Source organism: Mauremys reevesii, linkage group 5, assembly GCF_016161935.1.
Source record: "Mauremys reevesii isolate NIE-2019 linkage group 5, ASM1616193v1, whole genome shotgun sequence".
Lineage (NCBI taxonomy): Eukaryota > Metazoa > Chordata > Testudines > Geoemydidae > Mauremys > Mauremys reevesii.
This window is the reverse complement of record NC_052627.1, coordinates 81369963-81396118: the sequence shown is the minus strand read 5'-3', so window position 1 is coordinate 81396118 and position 26156 is coordinate 81369963. Positions and strand designations below refer to the sequence as shown.

Sequence of the window (26156 nt, the reverse complement as noted above, 5' to 3'; positions counted from 1 at the left end):
ATCAAGCTAATTCCCGGAAGTCACCAGCAGGAGGCGCCGCAGGGGTGAGTCCGGCCAGTCTACAGTACAACTTTGGATTTATCTTTTAAGTCTGTGCATTTTATAGAACTAAATGAGAAAATATCTAGACTAAAGGGAAAATATAGCTTCATGATTAAATAAAATTACAATGAGACACCCCTGGACATAACCAGTAAAAACTTTAGCAATTACCAGAAATCTTATAAGATGTGACTAGAAGAATTCAAGTGCTTTACTGTGAAGTTATGGTGATAAGGGTACCAAATCCTGGCAGTGAAGCATTTTGAACAAGTTATACTTCCAGAGAGTTTGACCTACATTTATAGAAAAACATCCCAATAATTAAGCCTAGCCTATAATTATATCAAGATCAGAAGCTAATGCTTCTACATTCACATCTGGGCATGTTTGAGAGGTGATTTTAAAAAAAAGCAGTTAGGAACTGCATAGACATTCTAATCAGAAACTAAATTTGATTTCATAATTGATCCTAGATTGTAAATGTTACATATCACTATCATTAGGGAGTGGGGAATTAATAAGTAAACACTAAGGGCCTGATCCAGCTACTATTAAAGTCAATTGAAAGACTCCCATTGATTTCAGTGGCCATAGGATCAGGTCCTGCCTCAAAATAAACACTTATGGTAAAAAAGGAAAGGCTGAAAAATGTCTCGGAAAAATGTAAAAACATGCTTGTGTCCCTTTAGACTAGGTGAATATGAAATGTGAACAGTCCACTAAAAGAAAGAGAAGGCATTGTTTACCTGAATGCAATATAGTCTGTTTTTGTGGCTCCTGGATACCCAATACACAGCAGATGGCACACCGCAATAGCAATGAGCTTGGATGTGGGAGGTCCCTAAGCAAAAAGCTAGAATAAGGTTGCAGGTAATATGTTAAACATGCATACATATCATGCAGGTTTAGAAGATATTGGGACTGGAGTCTTGTATCGTGTTACAGCTGAGGCCTCTAGCTATTAATACAAAACAAATACTAAATGTGTCATTAAATGATGTTAATGATGCAAACTGGTCTTTTTTCAGGAAAATATTTTTTTCCGAATGTATGACTGAATTTTTTAAATAACGTTAGGGTAAAAAGCATAGGGGTTGAGGTGTAAAGAAGATTGAAAGGGAGAAGATCAATTACAGGTGTTTAATAACTTTTAGGGGGGAATGCAGATGTTTGATTTGATCTATTTATTTAGGTGGAAAATAGTTTTCCTATTTCTAGCATGGTGGCTGTTGACAAAGTATGAACTCTCTGCTGTTCTATACATGTAAAATAATTATTTGTTTGTTTTTCTTTTCTTCCCTTCATTGAGATGATTCTAGATTTTCTTTTGTTTCTATTCATATTTAAGTTATTGCTGCTTTGCTTGTGCTGGTTATTGGTTTGCTTGTTTCTCAGAGCCAAATTTCTCAAAACTAAAATTGTTCCCTGAAACTCAGAAACCAGATTGGTGTATTCACCAAGGATTAACAATATGGCTAGACCATTAATCCACCTGAAAATAAATGTAGTAATAAAATAATTTTATTCTTTGGGTGAAGAATAAAAAGTTAGCATAAGAAAGTAAGGAGTAGAAACAGCAAACTGGAAAATATTAGTCTAAATAAATGTTTGAAAAATAATAGCAATCCCTTATCACTGTCGCCACTAAAATAAGATCTCCAGTCCTCCCACTCTACTACTCAATTAACGTTTTTCCATAATCCCAAAATCTTAAATAGGACTCACCAACCTTATAAAATGTAGTTATTTTGCCTCATAGATCTAAAACCTCCAAAATTTCTGATTCTTACCACTGCTTCCAGCAGAGAGAGAGTCAATTCTGCCCCTAGCAATACCTCCCCCTTGACATCAGGTCTTCAGACCAAAGTCTGCTCTCAGTTGTGTCAGCAAAACTGAGGGCAGAAGTTGGGCCTCTTTTCCCTGTTAATGTGGCTGCTTGGTGCTGAGTTCCCTCAATGCTAAGTCTGAGGTTCAACATTGGCAATTTTGTCGTTTATTGGTTCTTCTCGTATTGTGCTAGATCCTGTTCCCATTCAAGTCACAGGCAAAACTCTGATTAATGTCAGTGCTAAAGGATCAAGCCCAAACATAGTCTATGGGATCATTACAAGCATACAAATGCTATGTATTACAGAGATATCAATTACTGCCAGTATAACAGCCTGTGGATCTTCTGTGCTGCTTCTCCATCTATTTTGGCAATGGCATCATGAAAATTAATGGTATTAGTCTTTCCTACAACTTCCCTGTGTCTCATTTATTCCATTCATTTTATGTGGTGTTTCCCTCTTGGGAAAGTGGAATTGTGTGGAAGATCATTTTCTTTTTCTTTAGTAAAAATTGTAAGATGGCAGTTTGGTCTGATATGGAACATGTACTTTTTAAGAGCAGTCTCACAGGTTTCTTCTACCAATATTTTATGGAGCATTTCTTTGGACTATCTAAAAGCAGAGCCTAGTGACTCTAGTCAGCCCAGCTCAACTTTCTCCACACTTCTTTACAAGTTAAAAGAACATTATTAAGTTTGAAAAGTCAAGCACTCAAAAGTTAGGAAACACCAGAATTCAGATGGCATGTGAAACCTTAATTAACTCCCCTTGTGTTTATGCATTGCAATATAGTCTTTAATTGCATGATGGCATCCTGTATTTTCCACAGAACCCCCGGCTCATTCAGTGCACACAGTGGAAGGTGCTCAATTAATGAACAGCTATTTAATATTTTGTTTTCTCAGAATTTGTTCGGAGTGTAGCCACAGGGCTTATTTACTGCACAACGTTCTCTCCTCTCCCATCAGCCTCCTTGCACAGCCTCCCCTCTGGCTCGTGCCCCCATGAAGTCTAGCTCTTGAGAATTCTGAATTCAAACCAGCACAGGCTGACAAGCTGCTTGCTCTCAGTTCTGTTGCCAGACCTCAGCCCAGCGAATAGGAGACCAAAGCTGCAATTATAGGCAGAATTCTGCTCAGCCCCTGGCTGGAGCATGCCTGGTGCAGACAGAATCATTTGGGGATTTAGCAACTAAAAATCTACACATGTTCTACTGAGCACGTGCAAACTGATTTTTCAAGAGTCTGTTAATTTGGGCAAATTTGGACTGATTTTCACAAGGAAAGCAAAAGGCAAGCCCTTGACACGGAAATCCCCCTGCGGCCAAATTTCAAGCCCCAGCTCCAAAGTTCAGAGATGCTAGCACATTTTTTTCAAAGAAAAGATCAAAGTTTTTCCAATATGGGCAAAACAGTTTTTTCGCTAGTCTTGTTCTTGGAAGTGGCTAAACCATTATGGCTGAAGATTTTTTTGGGGGAAAAAAATCAGCCTGCAGAAGAAACCAGCATGGAAAATTTCAGCCCAAATAGTTAGTTTGGCAAAGTTATGGGCAAATGAAACAGAGCCTTATAATAGGAAGCGACTCGGCCCCACCTGTAATTTATATAGTGTTGTATTTACACACTTACAGCATTCTGCAAACAATCTTCCAATGGGTCATGGACAGATTTTGTGAGCAAAGACCAACAGACGGAATGGATTTTATATTTTCCTTCTCTTTCTATTCAAACTTCCTCCTTTTATGCTGTCGCTGAAATTAATAGGACCTCTGCCACAGGCTTCAGCAGAAGCAGACCCTAGGATGGCATTAGATCCTCAGTCAAAAAGAGGAAACAACTTCAGAAATCAACAAGAGAAAGGCAACTAGAAAACTAGGTACAAAACTTATAAAAACAGTGTATCTTAATCTTTTAAATAAGGCCATTTATCCCAGCTTCTGTTATTAATGGGCATCATGTGCCTGAATTGAATACAATTAAAATACAAAAAACCCACATGCTGTTCTGAGCCAAATAATTTCCACATTTCTGCATCTCTGCGTGTGTTTTGAGATTTAGTATTTCCCTATGAACACTTAAAGCATGGGATTAGCAGGAGAAAATGCTTTTTTCAATGTTATAATTAATGTAATTATATTAAAAGAAGTGGAGCACAATGTTGAGAATTGCACTAGTTCAAAGGGCTTGTTACTGCATTGGTATTTTCATTTTAAAGCTGATTTTCAGGTATAGTTTAACAGTATGGTACTTGCTTACATGCTGAAAAACTTGACTAAAACATTGTCCCAAACACATCTGTGTTAGAAAATTTACTTTTGCTTTTAATAAATTCTTTTAGTAAATTGGCTTTTAAAAAAAATTATAGAAAGATAAGAGAACACGTTGGGTGTTTTGGTGCATTACTAGTTCTACCAATCATTAGTATTGCCCATAGTCCTCAGCTTGTTTAAAAAATATCCTTGCCTCATTGAAGTCAATAGCAAATATTCCATTTACTTCCATGATGCCGGGATTTCATCCCTTATAATCAATCTGCCACAATTTTTTATCTGAATTTTGGTTCCATGGTTTGCTTATCATTGTTTTTAATTTGCAGTGTGGTTGTAGCAGTGTTGGTCCCAGAGAGACAAGGTGGGTGAGGTGATATGTTTTATTGGACCAACTTCTGTTTGTGAAAGAGACAAGCTTTCCAGCATCTACAGAACTTTTCTTTTTCACGCTTCCCTACATTGTATAATCTTCTGGACATTGAACACCTATTATTGTAGGTTTTGTAAATTACTGATTGTGACCTAGGGACCGTGTGATATCAACTATTAGCAGTGCATTAGGGTTACAGGGATCCCCTGGGTCTGGAATTTACATTCTAGTTCACGAAAGAGTGTCACATAAGGTCTCTAATGAAAGTCTGTGTCATACTGGTCATCTTAATGATTGAGAGATGTATGTTCAGGTGATATTTAAAGAGCTATGTATGTACAAAAATTATGTTCTTAAAGCAAGTAAGGTGACATGTTTTAGAATGGTTCCACCAGACAGGAGGTAAGAAATGTTTAGCTGTCTGGCTACATGCAAGTGAAGTATTGTAAGCTTTACAGCAGAGAAACATTTACATACTGAGTCAAATGCTAATGGAGGGATGTGAAATCAATGAAAAAAGCTCACGGGGGAAAAAATGAGCTGTGCAGAATGATATCCTGTTCTCAAACTAAAACAATGGTTTGAGAGTCTATATCTAGGTGGTGCAGAGGAACCCCCAGTGATTACTTCAGTCTGTGAAGATAAGCTGCCAGCAGGCTTGATCTCAGAAGCAAGGGTCTCAACTAAATTGGTTGAAAACGCTGGGGAAAAGACTTGGGGTAAGCTGTCTTGTAGGAAATAGGGGAATTCCCTGTTAGTCGCTAGAAAACATGTTATGATTTTGTTTTATATGTAACCATTTGTTACCAATATTCTGACTCTCTATCGCTTGAATTTGTTTGATAATAAACTTATCATTTTCACTATATCTAAGTGTTGTGTGTTTAAATAATGTGGTGATACTGAGTGGAATTTTACAACCTGGTGTACACTATTCCTTTGGGATTAGCAGAACTAAGAGTTCTGTATGTGCTCAGTAGACAGGGATTAAGCACTCTAGAGGGAATATCTATATTTGCAATAAGACCTTACATGTGACCTCCAGTGTATGATGTAAATGTCTTATGAGAATAATAATCTTCATACTTACAATATAGAAGCAAATAAACATGTAGATTGACTAGTTTTAAAAATGCATAAGGATACACTAGTTGAATATAAACTCATACATTTGTAAAATACTTGAAGGATTATGAGGTGCTCAGATGCTACAGCAATGGATGCTGTATAAGTACCTAAAATAGATTGATTCTGATTTACCTGCTTGATTGCAGGCTCTATCCAAAGCCCATTAAAAAGTCAACAGTATCTTTTTAGCAATTTCTCTTTGCTGCTGCATCTGCTTTGCTTACCTTTTAGGTAGAGCAATCAGGAAGAAGTAAGAGTATGTGGCATCAGTGTTCCATTTGGAAGATCTTAAAACTATCTTTGTTAGGATGAAAAATTTGGATTTTTTTTTTTAGCGTTTTAGAAACTCTTTACTTGAGAAATACCAGAAGGATAACTTCTCTAAATATTAATACAATTGCAATATTGTAGCTGGAGTCTTTACAATTTATTAAGATAATATCCAAGAAAGGCTTGAGATACAAACAGGAAAACAGATTTAAGTTTCAGAAGTAGAAAAGTTTGGGGATAACTTAAGGAAAAGCAATGGAGTTAAATGTGAAAAGCGAATGAGAGTTTTAAATGGCACCATAGTAGTCGTCATATTATTCATGCTCATTTTTCAAGAGACTATTTTAATAAGACATGAATTCTGGATCTGTGTGAGTAGGAGAACCCAAGTAAATGACATAATAAACGTAGAATTTTTATGGTAACTAAACCCAATAAAACCTTAGTTTTAAAGGTACACCTTAGAATTGAACCATTTCCTCTTTAAAGAAAAATAACTGTCTTATTTCTAATACATGAAAATAAAGTTTGGTGTTAATAGAAATTAGAGTTTTCCTCTGAGACTAGCTGTTAAAAATATGGAGAGACACAAAGAACAAAAGAAAAAAGAGAAATAAATATTTTTTTCCATATTTATTTTGCAGGAAATATATTTGTTGTAAGCCTGGCCATTGCAGACTTGGTAGTGGCGATCTACCCATACCCACTGGTCCTGACATCTGTATTTCATAATGGATGGAATCTGGGCTACCTCCACTGCCAAATTAGTGGTTTCCTGATGGGCCTAAGTGTTATTGGATCAATATTCAACATTACAGGCATTGCTATTAATCGATACTGCTACATCTGCCACAGCCTCAAGTATGACAAGCTGTATAGTGACAAGAATGCTCTGTGCTATGTCATTCTCATCTGGATCCTGACATTTGTTGCTATTGTTCCCAATCTGTTTGTTGGATCTCTACAATATGATCCACGGATCTACTCGTGCACATTTGCACAATCTGTGAGCTCACCATATACAATAGCAGTGGTGTTTTTCCATTTCATGCTTCCCATAGCCATAGTTACTTTCTGTTACTTGAGAATATGGATCCTTGTTATTCAGGTAAGGCGAAGGGTTAAACCTGACAACAAGCCCAGGCTGAAGCCACATGACTTTAGGAACTTTGTCACCATGTTTGTGGTATTTGTACTGTTTGCGATCTGCTGGGCTCCTTTGAACTTCATAGGCCTGGCTGTGGCTGTTGACCCAGACACAATAATCCCCAGGATTCCAGAGTGGTTGTTTGTATCCAGTTACTACATGGCATATTTCAACAGCTGCCTTAATGCCATCATATATGGACTCCTGAACCAGAATTTCAGAAGAGAATACAAGAGAATTATTGTCACAATTTGTACAGCAAAGGTTTTCTTTCAGGATAGTTCTAACGATGCAGCAGATAGGATGAAAACCAAACCCTCACCACTGATTACGAACAACAATCAAGTGAAGGTAGACTCTGTGTGAAAATGGGGCCCTCACCATTGCCAATCTACAACATTCAAACCCTAGATCTGTTTTATTAGCCACACAGTTGAAGTGCTGTAGTGAAATACCAGTCCTATATGAAAGGTACTTGGACAATGTTCTGTGTACAGTATTTGTGAGCCAAAGTAACACAGCCTTGACATAAAGAGCCTCCTGTTGTACAACATGTCTTTCAAATAATGACTCACTTATATGCTTACGGTATTACAGGGTTACAGACTTTTTTAAATTTTGTTTTACATAGATAACTGAAGATGAATTGGAACTGAACTGCCATAATAACTGTTTGAAAAAGCATCACTACCCCCAGCTGGACTGCCTAAATTGCAAGGCAGGTTATGGTACTGATCCTGCCACCCTTAACAACTTCTGTTAAAGGAAAAATGGGAGCTATTCATTCCAGTGTGAGAGAACGTGAAAAGACGAGGGAGAATACTTGAAATGCTTCACTAAGAATCTCAGTCTATATATTTAAGTTCCTACAGTAGTCATAGCTTTGTGGCAAGTAAGCCTCACCACTTCTTTCAGGTAATTCTACAGCCCTTGTTGAGTTCTCCTTTAAAAAAAAAAATTTAAAGAGGAGGAAAAATATGCATGTGTGATTATCTCAAAAGCTACATGGGCCTATAGAACAACTAGGGCATGCTGAGGGGTGGCATAGAGCACACATGGGTTCAGCAGGAGCTCAAAGCACACCGGGTGATTTTGAGGTATGGGATCTTCCAACTTCCCTAATGTCCAGGAGAAATACAACTGGGAGAAGCCTGGAAGCTACCCAAAAGGAGAAAATGGCAGAGATATCCTCTGGAGATAGCAGAGAGAAGTGCTGTTGCTCCTCCCTGACCATTCCATAGTATGTTTTTAGGAATTACCAGACACTGGGCCTCTCAGGAAGCCAAATGCACTTAAGAGGGGCATCTGAGAGGAACAGGAGTTTGTTTGGAGAAGGACGAGGCCTCTGTGGGGTCTGACCGCTTAGCTGAACTCTCAACCACATGAAGCCTGGAGGATTGAGATAATCATATCAAATTCCCTTACTGCTTTCCAAAATGAGCATGTGACCCTGTTCTAACCCCTGGAAGCCTCTAGAGCCCTGGCTGCTTCTCAAAATTGTCCAAAAAAGCTTATTGAAATGTTGGTATCTAAACACCTCATCTATAGTTACCAGTGATGAAAATGGTATAAAAGCCTAGCGTGATTAACAGACCAGAATAACAGAAAAGAGTAGGCACCGCTACCCTGTGGTAGAGGGACAAAGGAATAGATGGTTCCTAGTATTGGACCAGCTACCTCCTATGTGGCCTACCCATAGATGTGTTCCATGCATAGGCAAGAGAATGAAGAGGGTGGGGAAGGGAGGAAGTGCAGCTAGGCAGGCCCTGGCCTTCTACAGTAAATCTCTACTTCCAGTGAACTCGTTAGGTGAAAACTTTTTTTTCCCTACAAGAACAGGTTTCAGCTTTTTCAGTTAATGGGCTGAGATCCTTTCAAACACTATGCAAGGACTGTTCTCTCCCTAACTCGCACTATCATTAAAAGGAATGATCCACTGAATTAGATCTGTAAAAGTTTCAGCTATCATAGCTTTCTAATCATTCGCCATCCTCTCCTGGCATATATTTACTTCCCACAATCACTGATGCTTGAGCTTTTCTAAGATAGTTCCAGCCATCTCTACAGGACTAAGAGGTTTTAATAGCTTTTCAGCACATTGTTATTATATGTTAAAATATACACTATATTGAAACTGGTTCATTAAAATAATTACATGAAACACTAGAAAAATATTTCGTTTTCAACAGCTTAGATGTCTTTGAAAACATTAAATACTCACTGTATTCTATAATTCCTTAACTGTAGATGACCTTAAAAGCATCTCATATCTTTTGGGCATATATTATTGTACAGTTGACTTAATATAAATTATGAGCTTAAACAGAACATATTCATACATACTTGAAACCACACTAACATGTTGGCAACTGAATAGTTTCTTACCTTAAAAACAGGTGCGTCATGTTGTCCTTCACTCACTTCAGGCTTATAATGAACCTAACTAACAATGATGAAACATTTTCCAGATGAACAAGCTGGTCACTGCATTATCAAGGTAGTTGACTCATCTTTGTTTACATTCAAATCTGTAATGTAAAAACCGCTGTGTAAATAACCAGTTCTCTTCTATTGTGGTATCATCATATGATATGATTAACAGTATAAAGTATATCACAGCTTCCTTCAGTGATTTCATCCTTAGAGGATGCTTAGCTGTGTAATGACATTGCTTATAGTGTGTAGTTATATCACAATAATGAGGGAGGCAAGACCACCATATATTAGTCACATAGGAAATACACTATTTAAATTACTACAAAAAGTCTTGCCTAATTTAAAACAAATATTTTCACTTAAAACAATGTAATATTTTATGATTAATCTGATAAAGTAGCATAAAGGTAGTTTCAGAAGCCTAACCATCGGTGAATTTAGTATTGTCAAAGATTTCTTCACTTGCCTGTTTCAAACTGGAAGTTTACATGTTTATCATTTCTACACACATATAAGCCTTGAAACAACCATTAATCTGGGTTATCTGAGGAATTAAAATCCCTTTTAATTCACAAGTGCTAAATATATATTTTTGATTCTAATAAAAAACTCATTTGCTAAACACAATAAATCATATATTATACAAAAGGTCTATATTTTGGTGAGCAGGCCTGTAATCAAAATTGAGAACATTTTTCAGATCTGGTATTTTGAAATATTTGTATTAATTCTAAAACTACAGAAATTGTGTATGTTGGTGGTGATATGAGCTGCTAAATATAGCAATAATTTAAAAAGATTAATCTCTTGCTCTTTTGGGGCTATTGTTGGTTGTAGCTATTTGTTTGCCCCCAAATTAATGACCAGCTGGCTGGAAGTTTTAGGAAATTTATTTGCTGACCTCTTCACATTTTTCTGCTTATTTTTTTACCATTCCATAGTATGTTTTTTGGAATGGTTTGCGAAGTCACTCCCAACCAGTAGCACATCCAAATGCAAAACGACTGCAAATTAAAACCAAAGTACCAATGTTTAGTTCCCTAGAATGATTTACGGCCTGATACTGTGAGGGGCTTGCAAGCTGATGAACTGCTGGAAGTTGCTCAGCACCTCACAGAACTGGGCCATCTATAATCAATAGGTAATGTCTACAGCACCTTGGAGGCTTCTTTCTCAGTAAAAATAGGACTAAGCTCTGGTAGTTGTGGGTTTACACAAACTGTCTTGCAATTGAACTGTACAAATGGATGAGCCCTGAGATATAAGTAAAGATATTTTTACCTTCAAAGTGATGAAATTCACCCCATGTAGAAAACCAGCATAGGGCTGCTACACCATTTAATCCAATTAATCTGTATTTTGGAAGCTTAAGTGGTGCATAGGCCCTCTGAATATGGGTGATTTTCACTCTTTAAGGCCCCATTCCTGCAATGTAGTTGTAGGATCAAAGGTTAAACGAGTCTCAATTTGCCCTATGAAAATTCTTTTTTATGTATGATCCTTGCTGTGCTACCAACCAGTCTGACACTGTGTGTCATCACATCCTGAATAACATTATTGCACTGTTTGTTACAGTCATTTTATTGGTGATGATTTTCACAGAAAGCTTTATGTAACACAAAAGTAAAGCACTGTTTCCTTTTAACTAGCACAGAAATTAACACATTAATATGTTAGTGTTTATTGTATAGTTTGCAGCTATGTACATTAATTTTGAATAATTTATTTATAGTGCTCGTCACGATATTTCTTTCTCTCCACTCTGCTACACGGAAAAACAACAACAAATAATGTGTTATTTTATATGGACATCAGAGCAACAACAAAGCTGTTATCTGGCTTTTCTTTACCTTAGGTTTCAGAAGATTATTTTTCAATAATCTATTCTATTGTAATCAGTCTGTGTAGTAACAAATAACTCATCCTGCTATGACCAGTCTATACTGCACCTTTGGATTGCTTTTTTAATTACCTTTGCAATATTGTTGTTGATTAGCTTCAAAAAGAGTTATGACACAAAGGAATTCATTGGTCCATTGAAACTGCACAACAAACAACCTAAATACAATAAGCACACACACTGTCAGTGAAAAAACCTAGAACCCTAGCAGTAGTAATGCAAAATAACAGATATTCTCTAATCCTGTTCCAATATGTGCACTTTCTGTTTATAATTAATAATTCCCAGCACTTTAAAAGAATTAAGACTTGCTACTGTCTGTCATTTGCTGACTGAGGCTTTAGACTAGCTATGTGCCAGCTAATCTAAACTTGCTTGCCAATTCAGAATCTATAGAAAAACACAGTAGTCGTGGCCTCATACACCTGTAGCTCAAATTTTTGCCTAATTTAAATGAGAACCCCATTATGTGATTCAGTTTTTTCGATTATAAGGAAAAAATCCTACCTCAATACCTTGTATGTTTCTAGGAAGTTATAATTATATAACAAAGAGTGGAACTTGCCCACAGTATACACCTCTTAGATTCTATTCTAGAAGAAAGAAAGGAAAGGTGAAAGGAAGAGGTGCATAGGTTAAAACTGATCTGGGATTACTTTAATACACATTGGCCACCCAAAACAACCATATTACTGAATACTGACCATAATATTTGATATATTATGTATAACATGCCTATAAACAAATTATTCCAATATATTAAACAATATTAAAGATAAAAGACTAGCTTCTCAGCTAATGTAAATCCGCATAGCCCCACTGATTTATGGCAGCTGAGGATCTGGCAGTATTTACTTTCATACATGTACAGGACACCTCTCATACACTAACTAAATTTCTCTCTTAATTTTAAAGAGTCCATCACTGTCAGCTATCCAGCTCTATACCAAGGTTGTTGAGGAATGTGAAATTGCCTGCCAAATCTCTGCAAAATAGACAACTCCATTGGATGAGGTTTATGTGATTTATTTTTTTAAATAAAGTAAATATATTAACTCAATGGCTTGATTAAACTTCTGTTATCTAGCCATGCTTCAATGTTCCTATATTGGTGAAATCCTACAAGCTTTTGGCAGATATTCAGAAATTATCACCTATATGTAACTCTATGGATGTATGGAAATAGACATTCCACACACACTTCCCCTTAGTGATGTCCCCTTATGGGTGCTCAAGGATTGCATTTAATTACAAACACGTAAATGGGTCCTGATCCTGAGAACTCTTTTTCTCAGACAAGTATTCTCATGAAAATGGAGTAAGCTCATTGACTTCAGCAAGAACTACTTGTTTAACTGCTGTAGGATCAAGCCCTGGAATAGTAACCTAAATTACTGCTAAGAAGCCATAAATTAGAAAGTGTGACAGAATACTGAATACCCGATGAAACATTGGAGAATTTGTTCAAGGATGGACAGCTATACTATCCTCAGGTGGACATTTGTATCCATGTTCAGGCGATACATCAAAATATGCATGTTTAAATCCAAAATACCAGTGTACAGCCCTTGGAACAGAAGGATGATAGTTGCACTGATGATGTATATGCTCAACCTGAGCATTTGCCCCAACCCAGTATGTAGCTCATGCCATATTCCAGGATAATTCCTTCCCTCTCCCTTCAGAATTAACCCTTCTCTGATTTCATATTCCAAACCATGGCCCTTTATCCCCCAGTTCTGAGCATGCTGCCAACCTGTCTCCCCCCCCCACCTGTTTGCAGCCAATCCACGAGCAGTGCTCTCGGCTGTGTGCCAGAGTACCCCACCCCAATGTAACCACCAGTCCTTTATTTTAAGGGATGTCAGATGGGCTTCCACCCATACCTAATAAGGATAAGCATTTTATCAGCTAAAAATATATATAATTTAAGCAATAATCATGCAAAGGGTTCTACACTGTGATGCCAATGTATATTTTTTTGTACCATGAATAAACCACCATGAGGTGATGTTCCTTAAAAAGATGTGTCCTGTATTTTTCATACAGTTTGCTTTTATTTCCATTAAATGCAGGTGGTTACACTGCTGCCCACCCCCCACTCTTCTTGTTCTGCAGTCACATGACACCCTCCCCTTCTGCTTCCTGGACTGAGGGAGGGAACAAACTCTCACTGAGGACTTGTCTACATGGAAAGTTATTGCCTAGCATGCACTGAAACGGGAGTATTGAAAGCGCACTATGGAATATTTAGCACACAATAGCAAGGTCCACACAGCCAGTTAATGTGCAGAAAGCTCGTGCACTTTAGATTCACAGCATTGGCTGGGAGGTGGTGTTTGGTTCCCAATAGGGAGAAGCCTCACATCAGATAGACAACACAACTCGGCCTACTTTCCCAGGGGCCTTCCCGCCTCCCTAGCATAGCTACCTTAATGGCCTCACTAATACTGGTTCCAACCAATGCTCCATCTAGTTTGTATCTTCTCTCTGACATTAGTCACTACAGTCTGAAGAAGACGAACAACCTCTTTAATGACCAACTTCACAATAAAGTAGCTGGGGAAGAATTTCCAGGCAGGGAGTAATTTGCTTAATCGCCTGAAATATGTAGGTTATAAATGGTTGTCCTGCCCAGTTAGTATAAAAATGTAGTTATTACAATTATTGTTCATATAAATGTCTACCTGCAGCCTGACCAATTTCCTATGGCTGAGTGTTTGGAACAGTTTAATGAACTTGATGGTCCTTTGGGCAGTTTAATGAACCTGATGGTCCTAGTTCTGCTTTCAATTACACTGAATTTCATAACAGCTACATAAATGTATGTGAAACCCAGGCTTTGCCTGTTATGTGTCATTCTACGAGTACATATCTATTGATCAAGATTTTGAACATTTGTATGATCATTAAATTGGATGAAATTTGTGAAAATTTAAATATAAATGGACTTTTTCAAAACTTCCTCATGTTGGAGAATGACACAAGATTTTAATTGAATGTTAATTCATGAATGTGTAACATTGAAGAACAATTTCACATACAGTGTTTTCAGTTGCTTTGATTATTCAGCCAACTCTGCTGTCATTACCTGGTTGTATGTAATTATGGAAGTGTAAAAGTGAATACACAGTTATGCACACCATCGCTTCATAGATTGTAAGCCCAGACCAGACCACTATGATCATCTAGGCTGACTTACTGTATAACACAGGCCACACAACTTCCTTGAATTAATTCCTGTTTGAAGCATACTGTCCAGAAAAAAACATCCAATCTGGAATGTAAAATTGCCAATGCTAGAGAATCCATCACAACCCTTGGTAAGTAGTTCCAATGGTTAATTACTCTCACTGTTAAAAACATGCACCTTATTTGTAGTCTGAATTTGAGTAGCTCCAGCTTCCAGCCATTGGAAGCTATACCTTTGCTAGATTGAAGAGCCCATTATCAAATGTTTGTTCCACTTATAGACGGTGATCAAGTCACCCCTTACCCTTCTCTATGTTAAACTATATAGATTGAGCTCCTTGTGTCTATCACAATAAGGCATGTTTTCCAATCCCCTAATTATTCTCATAGCTCTTCTCTGAACCCTCTCCAACTTAGCAACATTCTTCCTGAATTGGAGCCAACAGAACAGGACACAATAGTCCTGCAGCAGTTGCACCACTGCCAAATACAATGGTACTGTAACTTCTCTGCTCCTACTCCAGATCCCCCTGTTTATGCAGCTAAGGCTATGGCTACACTTGGGGCAGGGGATGTGACTCTCAGCTCAAGCAGACATACTCATGTTTGTCATTAGGCTAGTGCACTAAAAATAGTAGTGTAGCTGTAGTAGCACAGGCAAGGTGAGCTGCAGCATGGGCTAGCCACCCTGAGTACAGCCCCACAGGGGTCTGAGAGTGTTTGTACTCAGGGCAGCTAGCCCATGCTGCCATTTGTTGAGATGGTGCCAAATTATTATGAATTGCTGTGACTGATATGGATACATGTGGCACGCATGAGTTTGGTATGGCTTAGTATGTTTGAACCTGTTAGAGGATTTTGGGAGCAAGAGTCTCTTAGCATTAGATAAATGGAGTGGAATACTACTGAAGGTGCTGAAACTGCACTGGAATGGTGAACAATGGCTCGATGGGCATGTGTGTTTTAATCCCAATTTTTTTTGGAATATATCAACAGAGAACCTGCTCACAAAGTAAAGAACATGTAAGATCATGTATCAGAGGGGTAGCCGTGTTAGTCTGGTTCTGTAGAAGCAGCAAAGAATCCTGTGGCACCTTATAGACTAACAGATGTTTTGCAGCATGAGCTTTCGTGGGTGAATACCCACTTCTTCGGATGCAAGCAGTGGAAATTTCCAGGGGCAGGTGTGTATATATAAGCAAGCAAGAAGCAAGCTAGAGATAACGAGGTTAGATCAATCAGGGAGGATGGGGCCCTGTTCCAGCAGCTGAGGTGTGAAAACCAAGGGAGGAGAAACTGGTTCTGTAATTGGCAAGCCATTCACAGTCTTTGTTTAGTCCTAAACTGATGGTGTTAAATTTGCAGATGAATTGGAGCTCAGCAGTTTCTCTCTGGAGTCTGGTCCTAAAGTTTTTTTGCTGGAGGATGGCCACCTTAAAATCTGCTATTGTGTGGCCAGGGAGGTTGAACACTTCTGAACACTTGTGTGGCCAGGGAGGTTGAACAACTCTGCTGAGCTCCAATTCATCTGCAAATTTAACACCATCAGTTTAGGACTAAACAAAGACTGTGAATGGCTTGCCAATTACAGAACCAGTTTCTCCTCCCTTGGTTTTCACACCTCAGCTGCTGGAACAGGGCCCCATCCTCCCTGATTGATCTAACCTCGTTATCTCTAGCTTGCTTCTTGCTTGCTTATATATACACACCTGCCCCTGGAAATTTCCACTGCTTGCATCCGAAGAAGTGGGTATTCACCCACGAAAGCTCATGCTGCAAAACATCTGTTAGTCTATAAGGTGCCACAGGATTCTATGTAAGATCATGCGAGCAGTAGGCTTGGTGACATGGCTTAAAATGACCCTTTTTGAATAACCTCACACTAAGAGCTTGAGTGAATGATTTATGAGAGGGTAGATTATGGATGAGCTTTGGTCTGTCTGTGTGTTTGCTTTGCAGTCCCTTCCAAAATTATGAAGAAATCCAGTAATAAATGCCTACAAGGCATATTTCTGGAACATGTGATTCCTTTGAGAACAAAAGGGTATATAAATGCTAAGCAAAGTGAATGAAATCAGATCAGCTCCCCAATTAATATCCAAAGACGGAAGGATCTTAGAATCAGAGGTCATCTGCTTTGAGGGACAGACCAAGTGCCTTAGAGGGGAAAGAAGAGAAGTAGTCTCCATCTAGAGCTGGTCGATATATCTGCTTTGTTTGCCAATCAGGATACTGTGTAAGACAACATAGTCACTGAGGGTTTAATGCTTGGGAAACTGAGATTTATGGAAAAGAATGTACACCATGTAACTTTAACTGCCTGTGTGATTCTCTCTCAAATAAATGACTGTGCATGAAGCATACTGGTTTCCAGATTCTCACTGGTACTGGTAAACCACTGCCCAACTGTGGGCCATTAAAAGATCCATTTCAACACATTCACTGCTGCCTGTGCTACCGACTAAACTACTATTTTTAGTGCGTTAGGGCCATGAGAACTAGTGCAAGTATGTCTACTCGAGCTGGGAATCACACCCCCAGCTCCAACTGTAGGTGTAGCCTATGCCTGCACATTTTGGCCACACCATTGTACTAGCAGCTCATGTTTAGCTACTAACCTCCATAATGCACCCAAGTTTGAAAAATGAATTTATCAACATGTTTAGCCATCTCTCTCAAACTACCAAACGACTGAATGTAGAACTTTTAGAAATGTAAGATTATGCTAAAAATTAGGGGTACAAAAGCAGGTGTTTCTAAATGCAGGGGATGAAATTTCACAAATTCCAGCCTGATCCTATGATCTGATCTATGTGGTGGACACTTACTACTGGGCCGGGTCCTATAATAGGCAATGGAACTCCATACAGGTGCCCTGGCCATACTTCAGAGTATCAGGGTCTAAGTAAAATTTCTCTCATCCTAGTACAAGGCAATAAGAAAAAAAATCAAGAGAACACCAACTCTTTGTGAGGGGAAGGGATTTTGAACCCAAGATGTGTAATTACACCCTCTTATATAATATAGCTGAGGTATTAAAAACATACTTTCCTGCATTTCTATCACTGACATGAAACACCATGTTTCCAATGGTCATGGTTTTATTGGGAATCTGGCAACATCTGTTGTTCTTCAGTCACAGATCCTGGAGTCCAGTGGCTAGATGAGCAACTCAGCTTTTATTTAAAACAAAAAATACGTTTCTAGCCCTCATTGTTGCAGAGTAAAGCTTGAAAATGTGACCACAGTGTCACCATTTGGAAACCAGAAGACAAGCAAAAAGAAACCATCCAATTTTTTTAATCATTATTTTGGGGGCCTGACTCATTTTTGAATGCTTGGAGTTGGCAATACTGGAAACCACCAAGAAACCCAAGGCCTTAATATATTAAATTTATTTTGTTGTTGTGCGCATAAAGATGGAAACAACAGAATCAAGCATTTAGCAATGTTTTAACAGTATTTAAACACTGAAAAAAAGGTCTCCAGTTTGCATGGATGAAGTTGATCAAATTCAGTCATTTTTAATCAATGTAATTTCAGCTACTGAGAATAGCTGTTCTAGCGCCACACAAATCTTGAGGACATATCAGTGGGAGAAACAGGATTAATGAATATAGCGGGGAAAGAAATAGCAGGTGGTGATCCTGTATTCTTTATACAAGGAAAAAAGGCTCAAGCCCAATGATTGTCAGTTTTGAAGCATTGGGTTTATAAATATTTTAATAACTACTATAACTTAAAAATATAGTACCAATAAAGTTATACTAATGCAGGCTCCTCCATTGAGACATTTTTCATATCCTATTTTTATACATATATATCCTTATCCTCCATTAAAAGAATGTTAAGGCTGCAAAGTCAAACATGCCAAAGTTAGGAAATGCAAGAATTACGGTTGCCCAGGGCAACCTCAATTCATCTCCTTATGTGCGTGCAGTATGAGACAATCTTTAATTAAATTACTGCATATTATTTTTTCCATAGACCTCTGCTTTACTTAGGGCATAGAATGTATGGAGCTCACTTAATGAGCAGCTATTCAATATTTTGTGTTCACCTCATTGTTCGATGTATGACCCTAGGGCTTATTTACTGCACATTAGTCAAACCCCTGCACACAATTCAAACCTTGCTTTGAAGTCAGAATTATTAATGTCCCCATGGGCTGGTCTATGGCACCCATCACTACAGTAGCTCAGTGCTACACAAACATTAATTTATTTCCACAATGCTCTTGTGAAGTGGGGGGGGGGGGGCGAGGGGGAGAGACGATGAGTCACAGAGAGATTAAGGTAAAAAAATATCCACCAATGTTGAGACACCTATTATCTGATTTTCCAGAGCATTTAGTATTATGTAGCACTCTGTATATTCAAGAGCCAGCTCCCTTTGATTTCAGTCGCAGAGATGAATGTTCAGTACTTCTGCAAATCAGACCCCCCCAGGGACCCAGAAAATGAGGAACACAAAATCAGTAATCAGCTGTAAAACATTTGGTTTAGGCAACTTGACTAGCATCACATAGGAACTCTGTGGCAGAGGCTGCAACAGAGTCCAGTTCTCATGAGCAGTGCTCACCTGCCTTAAGATTGAGCCCATTCTTTTTTCCCTTCAGTTCCCTGCCTCATTCACTAAACACCTTCCAACTTCTGCAAAAAAGAAAGCAGAAGTTCTCCGCCTTCCCTACACAATCCTGATTCATCACCAGAGCACGTCCATCCTATGCTCTGAATCAGGATGGGGTCCAGTTGAAAAAAAAAACTCTGATCCTGTGATTAAAAAGTGTATCATAATGCATACTCATTGGGGAACTAAAGTTGCACAGGCAACTTTAATTCTTGCATTTACTATCTTTTGAGTGCTTGGCCTCGCAATGTATGGTCATTTAAAACAGGTTTTGGTTTTGTGTATAAATTTCTTAGGTTTTTTTTTTTTTAAAAGTGAAAAAAACCAGACTTTCTGTCACGTGTAATCATATTGGCACCTACATGATTCATAAGCAGGGCTGATCCACCACACAGACCTCTGCGACGAGAGCTAAGGCAATAACTGATAACAATAGTAGTAGGTCATCCACCTTTCTGTAGTGCTGATTCAAAGAGAGGGACACTTTGCTAGTGTGTTTAACAAGTAGTTGCTGGCAGCAGAGGAATGGTGAGAGTCAGGAATCTTGAGGTCCATTCCAGGCTCTGGAGTGTGCTGCACAAACTCCACTGCCTTTTTCCCCAGGCATGACCCCTTCTGCTCCTCCCCTGCAACCTGTCCCCCCTGGCTCCTATCCCAATCCTATTCTCTTTTAGCCAGTTTCAGTCTTGTGACCAGGAGCCCAGTGGGAGCCAGTTGAGGTCACTGAACTGCAAAGAATGAGGCAGACAATCCCCAAAGCTGGTGGATATTTCAATACTTAGGTTTACCAAGCCAGCACAAAACAGCTTCTATAATACCTCACTGGTTGCCCAGAAGCCAACAACATAATTCCCTTAAAGTAACCCAGCCTCAGGCCTCCATCCAGGTACCCAAGTCAAATACAATGACGATTTCTGAAAAATCTTATTTTATCATATAAAAGAAAAAGGTTCTACCAATCCCAAAGGATCGGACACATTACCTCCCAGGTTATTGAATATTCCAGATAGTACCCAAATACACACTTACAGCCAATTTTTTATTAACTAAAATTTATTTAAAAAGAAAATAGAGAGTATAGGTTAAAAATCAATATACATACAGAAACGAGTTTAATTCTTGAGGTTCAGATTCATGGCAGAGATGGTGAGCTTTGTAGTTGCATATTCAGGATATACCAGCTTACCTGGGATCTCAATCTTGCGACTCAAACTTCCCCTGATTAAGCTGAAGCAGTTCTGAGATGACAGGATCAGGACCCAAGGATCTTTTATACAATTTCAAGCCTTCTTTGACAAGCCAGAGTCCCTTGGCTTACAATAGGTAATCAGAGAGACTTTGAAGTAGGTCCATCACCGGTAATTAGCTACACAAATTAACATAAGACAATTGCCTGTTTTTCACCGTTTGCAAATTATCAGCTATATACATTTCAAAGAGATAAATACAGTGGTATCCCGTTTTTACAGTTCATTTCAATGCTAGGATGTTCTTTTGATCACTGAATTATCAGAATACAGCATAGACAGGGACTGTTGGTTACATTGTTGACCACTACCCATATATATGTAAATATACAAAAACACAAACATTATCTCCCCATATGTCTTTAAGGGTTGAATTGGAGTCACTTATCCTGCAGGACACTTAGCCCTTTCTGGCCATGCATCACAAGTCTCCACGCCTCAGCTTCGCTTCCTAGTCCCAGTCTCTTTGTCCAGCCAGTCCTTGTCTTACCACGCCAGACTGCCCACCTCAGTGTTCCCCACCTCACACAGTCCCAGTCTCCTTGCCCAGCCATGTCCATTTCCCTACCTCACAGCTTCTTCTCTGCAGGCTCTTTGCCCTGCCAGACCCAGTCCTCCACTCCCATCTTCTTATGCTCGCTCTCTCTCTCTTTTTACCAGATTTGCCCATTACTTTGGGGTATGCTCATTTATTAGGGTTACTCTTCTGGGGTGGGGGGGTTCTGTAATTCTATCAATATACTGCTTGTGTCGCTTGTGTTCTCATATGGAGCTCTACTTGTCCCTGCTGCAAGTTACCTGCCAATGGAGCTATCCTGCCGGACCTATGTTCCCCAGGGCTGGGTTCTTCCAGCCCCAGAATCAGATGACCCCACACACATTAACAGAGCATCTCTGAGAGGACTGGGTTACTCAGCACGCCCAAGCTGACCCCCCCCCCCCCCCGGCTTATATGTCCCTGGACTCAGTAGTCTGGGTCGAGCAGCATTTCCAAGCTGTCACCTGCGTATGCCATGGGCACTGCACCCGAATAGAGTATGCCTGAGCAGGCTGGGTCAAGCAGCATGTTCAATCTGCCACTCTCATATGTCTCAGGTTCAGCACGTCCCTATCCCCACTTTCAGGCTACAATTGTTCTCATAGTAACCCAGTTGATGAGCAAATCCCACAGGATTTTTGGGCACTGCAGGGATCTTTAGCTTAGGTATGAGGCGCATTGCTGCAGAGCGAATGGGGAGCCAAAAAAACACCAAAGAGGGGGGAGAAGGAGAGAGAACGAAGCAACTAGCTTAAGCATGAAAGTTATTTCTTGCCAGGTAATAACCATGCAAGGGGAGCCAAACAAACAAAACAGTTATAATATCAAATCTAACTTAAATTTGATTATAAAACTCAGGTTTAGAAAACTATAACAACTGATCACACAGGTCAGGGTCAGAAGTATACCGAGAGAGAGTGAGCACTGGGTTCTCACCACTCTTGAATCAATCGAGGGTCCCAGGTGGTGGAGGTGGTATCTGAGGGTCTAGAGTGCTGGAAACAGGCAGAGGCCCCAGCACAAATCAGTCAGGAGAAGATGAAGTCCCAGTGGAACTGATGCAGATTTTGGATCCAGGCATCAGAGCACTTCCTTGAGCATGGGTAGGGGGTTTTGTAGGGAAACAACAATGGTTGAAGGGAGAACACTAGATTTGTTTATGGGTAAACTGATGGCTCAAGGGAGTATACCAAAGTTGTTTTGTCCAGGCAAGACAATAGGAACTGATTATTCCTGGCTATGGGCAGTGTTCCTTTGAGGGAGCTCACAATGCAATTAGGCAGCTTCAGTATTTTGGATACCAATAAAGGATTTTTTACTAGAATTGGTCTGATAACTACTGAGCGTGGTGTGTGCAGGCGTGGGTTCATTAACATCTGGAGCAGAGATTCCCCATCATGCAGTGCTTTCCTGGTCCCAGAGTTCCATGTGGCTCTTGCCTTGGAATCTCTGTTCTCTATTCTATACTAATGGAGATGCCTCCCTGTCCCATCTTCGATGCAAATGAGGCTAGGGGAGTTTCCTGAATCTTGTCACCCTTGTCTGAGGGGTTTAGGTGTGTCTCCCACTGCCTTTTCATTGCTTTTTGTAAGTCTTTCTTCTGATTGGCTTTGGTTCAAGTAGAGGCTGCGGGGGGGGGGGAAGGGGGAGGGCTTTTGTGAGTCAGAAAGGCTGAGTACGGCACCCTGGTTCCCCAAGAACACAGAGATGATAGGTAACACTCATATCCCCTTTCTGGCTTCCAGTCTCCCCACAACCTCATCCCCCTGGCTGTCAGTCCAAAATCTCCCTCCCTCGTCTCTTTGTCCAATCTCCCTATCCCTTGTCCCCCACCCTCAGTGCTCCTTGCCTAGCCAGTCCTTCACCCCAAGCTCCCAGTCCCAAATTTCCCTCTCTGCCCAGCCAGACTTTGCTCCCAGTTTCTGCCTTCCTGGCTGCTTATTCCAATCTACTGCTCCTTCCCATCCCGCAAGGTTCAAGTCTTGTGCCCTCTGCAATCATATCAGGCAACTCTCTCATTCATATGGGGAAGACCTAGCAGGAAGCCACTGAGAGCACAGGAGAGACAGTTTCTATCCTATTTGCACAGGTGCTTGGGCCCAGACTTGGACTTAGTACATTCCACAGCAGTCCAGCGCTGCTTCCCAGGCTGGAATACGTCCAGTGCTGACAGAATCTTAAGCAAAGTTAGCAGCTAAATTTCAGACATCTGTACTGAATACGTGTGAACTGGGATTTTTCAGCTTGGCCACATTTGTACAGAGTTCATAGAGGAAGGCAAAAGGCACATCCCTGACCCAGAGGCCACCCACCTTCCAAGTTTTGAGAGTCCCTCATCCAAAAACAAAGAACAGGCCACCAGAAATTGTTAACCTGGGCAAAACAATGTATTTCTCCCTAACCTTGTTCTTGCAAATGGCTGAACTATTTTGGTCAAAATTTTCCAAAAACAAATTCTGCCTGGTCAGGAGACGTGGAAGCTCCCTAAAAGTGTGGAGAGCATCCCCCCCTCCTCCCCCCAGGCCTACCCCACATTGCCCATTCTCCTTGAGGCTCTGCCCTTTCTCCCCAAGGCCCCATCCCTGATTACTCTTCTCCATGGCCCCCTGGTTCCCTTTGTTCTGGTGCCCTTGCCCCTGGTATGGAAAATATCAGCCCAAACTGTTTAAGTTTGGCTAAGGTATAACCAACTGAAAACAGTGTCTTCTAGTGGGAAGTACAGGCAACCTCATTATTAGGTGTTGCTACCAACCTCACTTACTATATATGTGATCTAATAAAGGCAGAATCTGAGAATAAATACATGCTGTTCTTCCAATCTTATTAGCTAACCAACATGAAATCAAATCCAACTGAACAGTGCATCAGAAATATTTTAGCAAATTCTGCATTTTCAGTTTAAGGGTTTGATCCTGCAAACCTTACTCATGAGCAGTCAGTAATGCATGTGTAATACTGTTGTTGTTGAAAAAAAAAAAGCGTGCGCGGAGTCAGTCAAAACTCACTGAAATGATAATTTTTTTAGATGGTAAAAAAGTGCTTTCATAATTGCTGTTATTTAAAGAGGCAGACACGTCAATTGAACACTGTACTGAACTACAGGATAAAATATTCTGGGAAGCAGAAAAAGCCAGCCAGGTTAAATTTAAATTAACCCTGGTGAATGTTGATAAATACAGAGTACATAAAGGAGGAAAGCAGCACTGTTATGGCCCTTTTAGGTGCGCACACACACACACACACACACACACACACACACACACACACACACACACACACACACACACACACACACACACACACACACACACACACACACACACACACACACACACACACACACACACACACACACACACACACACACACACACCCCTTTGTATCTCCCTGCTTGCTGCCCTATTGAAAATAGCCCTTCCGGTGGGAGTACAACTCTGATGTTTTGGGCATGGAAGGGGCCACTTATGATCATTGCTCAGATAGTGAGTATCAAAAGAATTAGCAGAGATAGGCACTTACATGTCAGCATTTCTAAATGAAAAGGTTACATTATTTCAACATTTTACACTGCTTTCATCATTGAAGTCCAAATGCAAATAAATTCCATCATCATCATAAGCATAAGCAGAGCTATTAATTTGAAAATACTGGGAAAAGTTTAGCATGATATTCATTGTTAGGGGCCCAGCTCTGCTCCCATTGAAGTCAAAAGCAAAATTCCCAGGAGTAGGGTCAGATCCATCGTTGAGTGGATGAAAACAGGAGGTGAGAGAGCCTGGCAAACAGGGTTTTCTTAGAAGATTTTAATTTTGTATCTCTAAAACATGTAACAGTTTGATTTGAGTTGATGAGCTGTTTATTGCCTGGACATTGCCATGAGTCCTCCGAGAATTGCCTCAGTGGGACATTGGCCTTTATGAATTAATTTTAATAAATAATTTGAAAAATCTCGTTAACATAATGCTTCCTACGTCTGCCCTATCATCATTTCCCCAGTCGAATTTAAACTGTGTTGTCTGAGAGTAATAAGGAAGTTCTAGGGGAAATGAATATTTCCACATTAGGTGGAAAATACAGTAGCTATTTTAAAACAGGCTTCTAGATATGTCCTGAAAAATAAGCCACACATTTCAATTTCAAATAAACACAGTATGTGAAATTATAGACTATCATATTCAGTCTGTGAATCATTCTTACCACACATTATGTTAAAATGATCATTCATCTTGCAGTATTTCTTTACTAAGAAGGTGGGAGTGGAAACACCCTTTAAAAAAAAAATCAGGAAAAAAGAATCCTGACACTGGTATTGGCCCATTACTACAAGGAAACGGTAGAATTATCAATAATGTAGAAAAGGCAGAAGTGTTAAATAAATATTTATGTTGTGTATTTGGGGAAAACAGATGGTAAGAATACCATTCTTTTCATTCCACTAGTATCCCTGGGGGATGTTAAACAGAAGCTACTAAAGTCAGACATTTTTAAGTCAGCAGGTCCAGATAAACTACATCCAGGGGCGGCTCCAGGCCCCAGCACGCCAAGCGCATGCTTGGGGCGGCAAGCCGCGGGGGGCGCTCTGCCGGTCACCGGGAGGGCGGCAGGCGGCTCCAGTGGACCTCCTGCAGGCGTGCCTGTGGAGGGTCCGCTGGTCCTGCGGCTTCGGTGGAGCATCCGCAGGCACGCCTGTGAGAGGTCTACCGGAGCCACGGGACCAGCGACCAGCAGAGCAACCCCCTCGGCATGCCACCATGCTTGGGGCGGCGAAATGGCTAGAGCCGCCCCTGACTACATCCAAGAGTTTTAAAACAGCTGGCTAAGGAGCTGACTGGAATATTAATGTTCATTTTTAATAAGTCTTGGAGCACTGGGGAACTTCCAGCAAGACTGGAAGAAAGCTCATGTTATGCCAATTTTTAGAAAGGGTAAACGGGATGAGCTGAGTAATTATTGGGCTGTCATTCTGACACTGATCAGTGGCATGATAAGGGAGTGGTTGATACGGGACTCAATTAAGAATTAAAGGGAGGGTAATATAACTAATGCAAATCAATGTGGATTTATGGAAAATAGATCTTGTTAAACTAACCTGATATGTTTTTGATTAGATTACAAGTTTGGTTCATAAAGACAATAGTATTAATGTAATACATTTAGAT

The 26156-nt window shown here is 39.8% G+C and overlaps 1 protein-coding gene and 1 long non-coding RNA gene across 3 annotated transcripts in view; one reads left to right on the top strand and one right to left on the bottom strand.

The window, feature by feature from the left end:
- MTNR1A (melatonin receptor 1A) overlaps positions 1-7603 on the top strand; it is a 97798-nt gene extending 90195 nt beyond the window's left edge. The window contains exon 3 of the mRNA XM_039541666.1: positions 6553-7603. Coding sequence (XP_039397600.1) covers positions 6687-7421 — 735 coding nt within the window. The 5' untranslated portion in view covers positions 6553-6686 and the 3' untranslated portion in view covers positions 7422-7603. The remainder of the gene's footprint in view (positions 1-6552) is intronic.
- The window catches only part of LOC120406655, a 41378-nt gene continuing 18752 nt past the window's right edge, over positions 3531-26156 (bottom strand). The window contains exons 6-7 of one of the 2 annotated variants that reach the window (XR_005599453.1): positions 9441-9583; positions 3531-3667 (exon numbers count right to left, since the gene is read on the bottom strand). This is a non-coding gene — a long non-coding RNA (uncharacterized LOC120406655). Of the gene's footprint in view, positions 3668-7136; positions 7260-9440; positions 9584-26156 lie in introns of those variants that run through there. The other variant, XR_005599452.1, reaches the window with a different exon arrangement.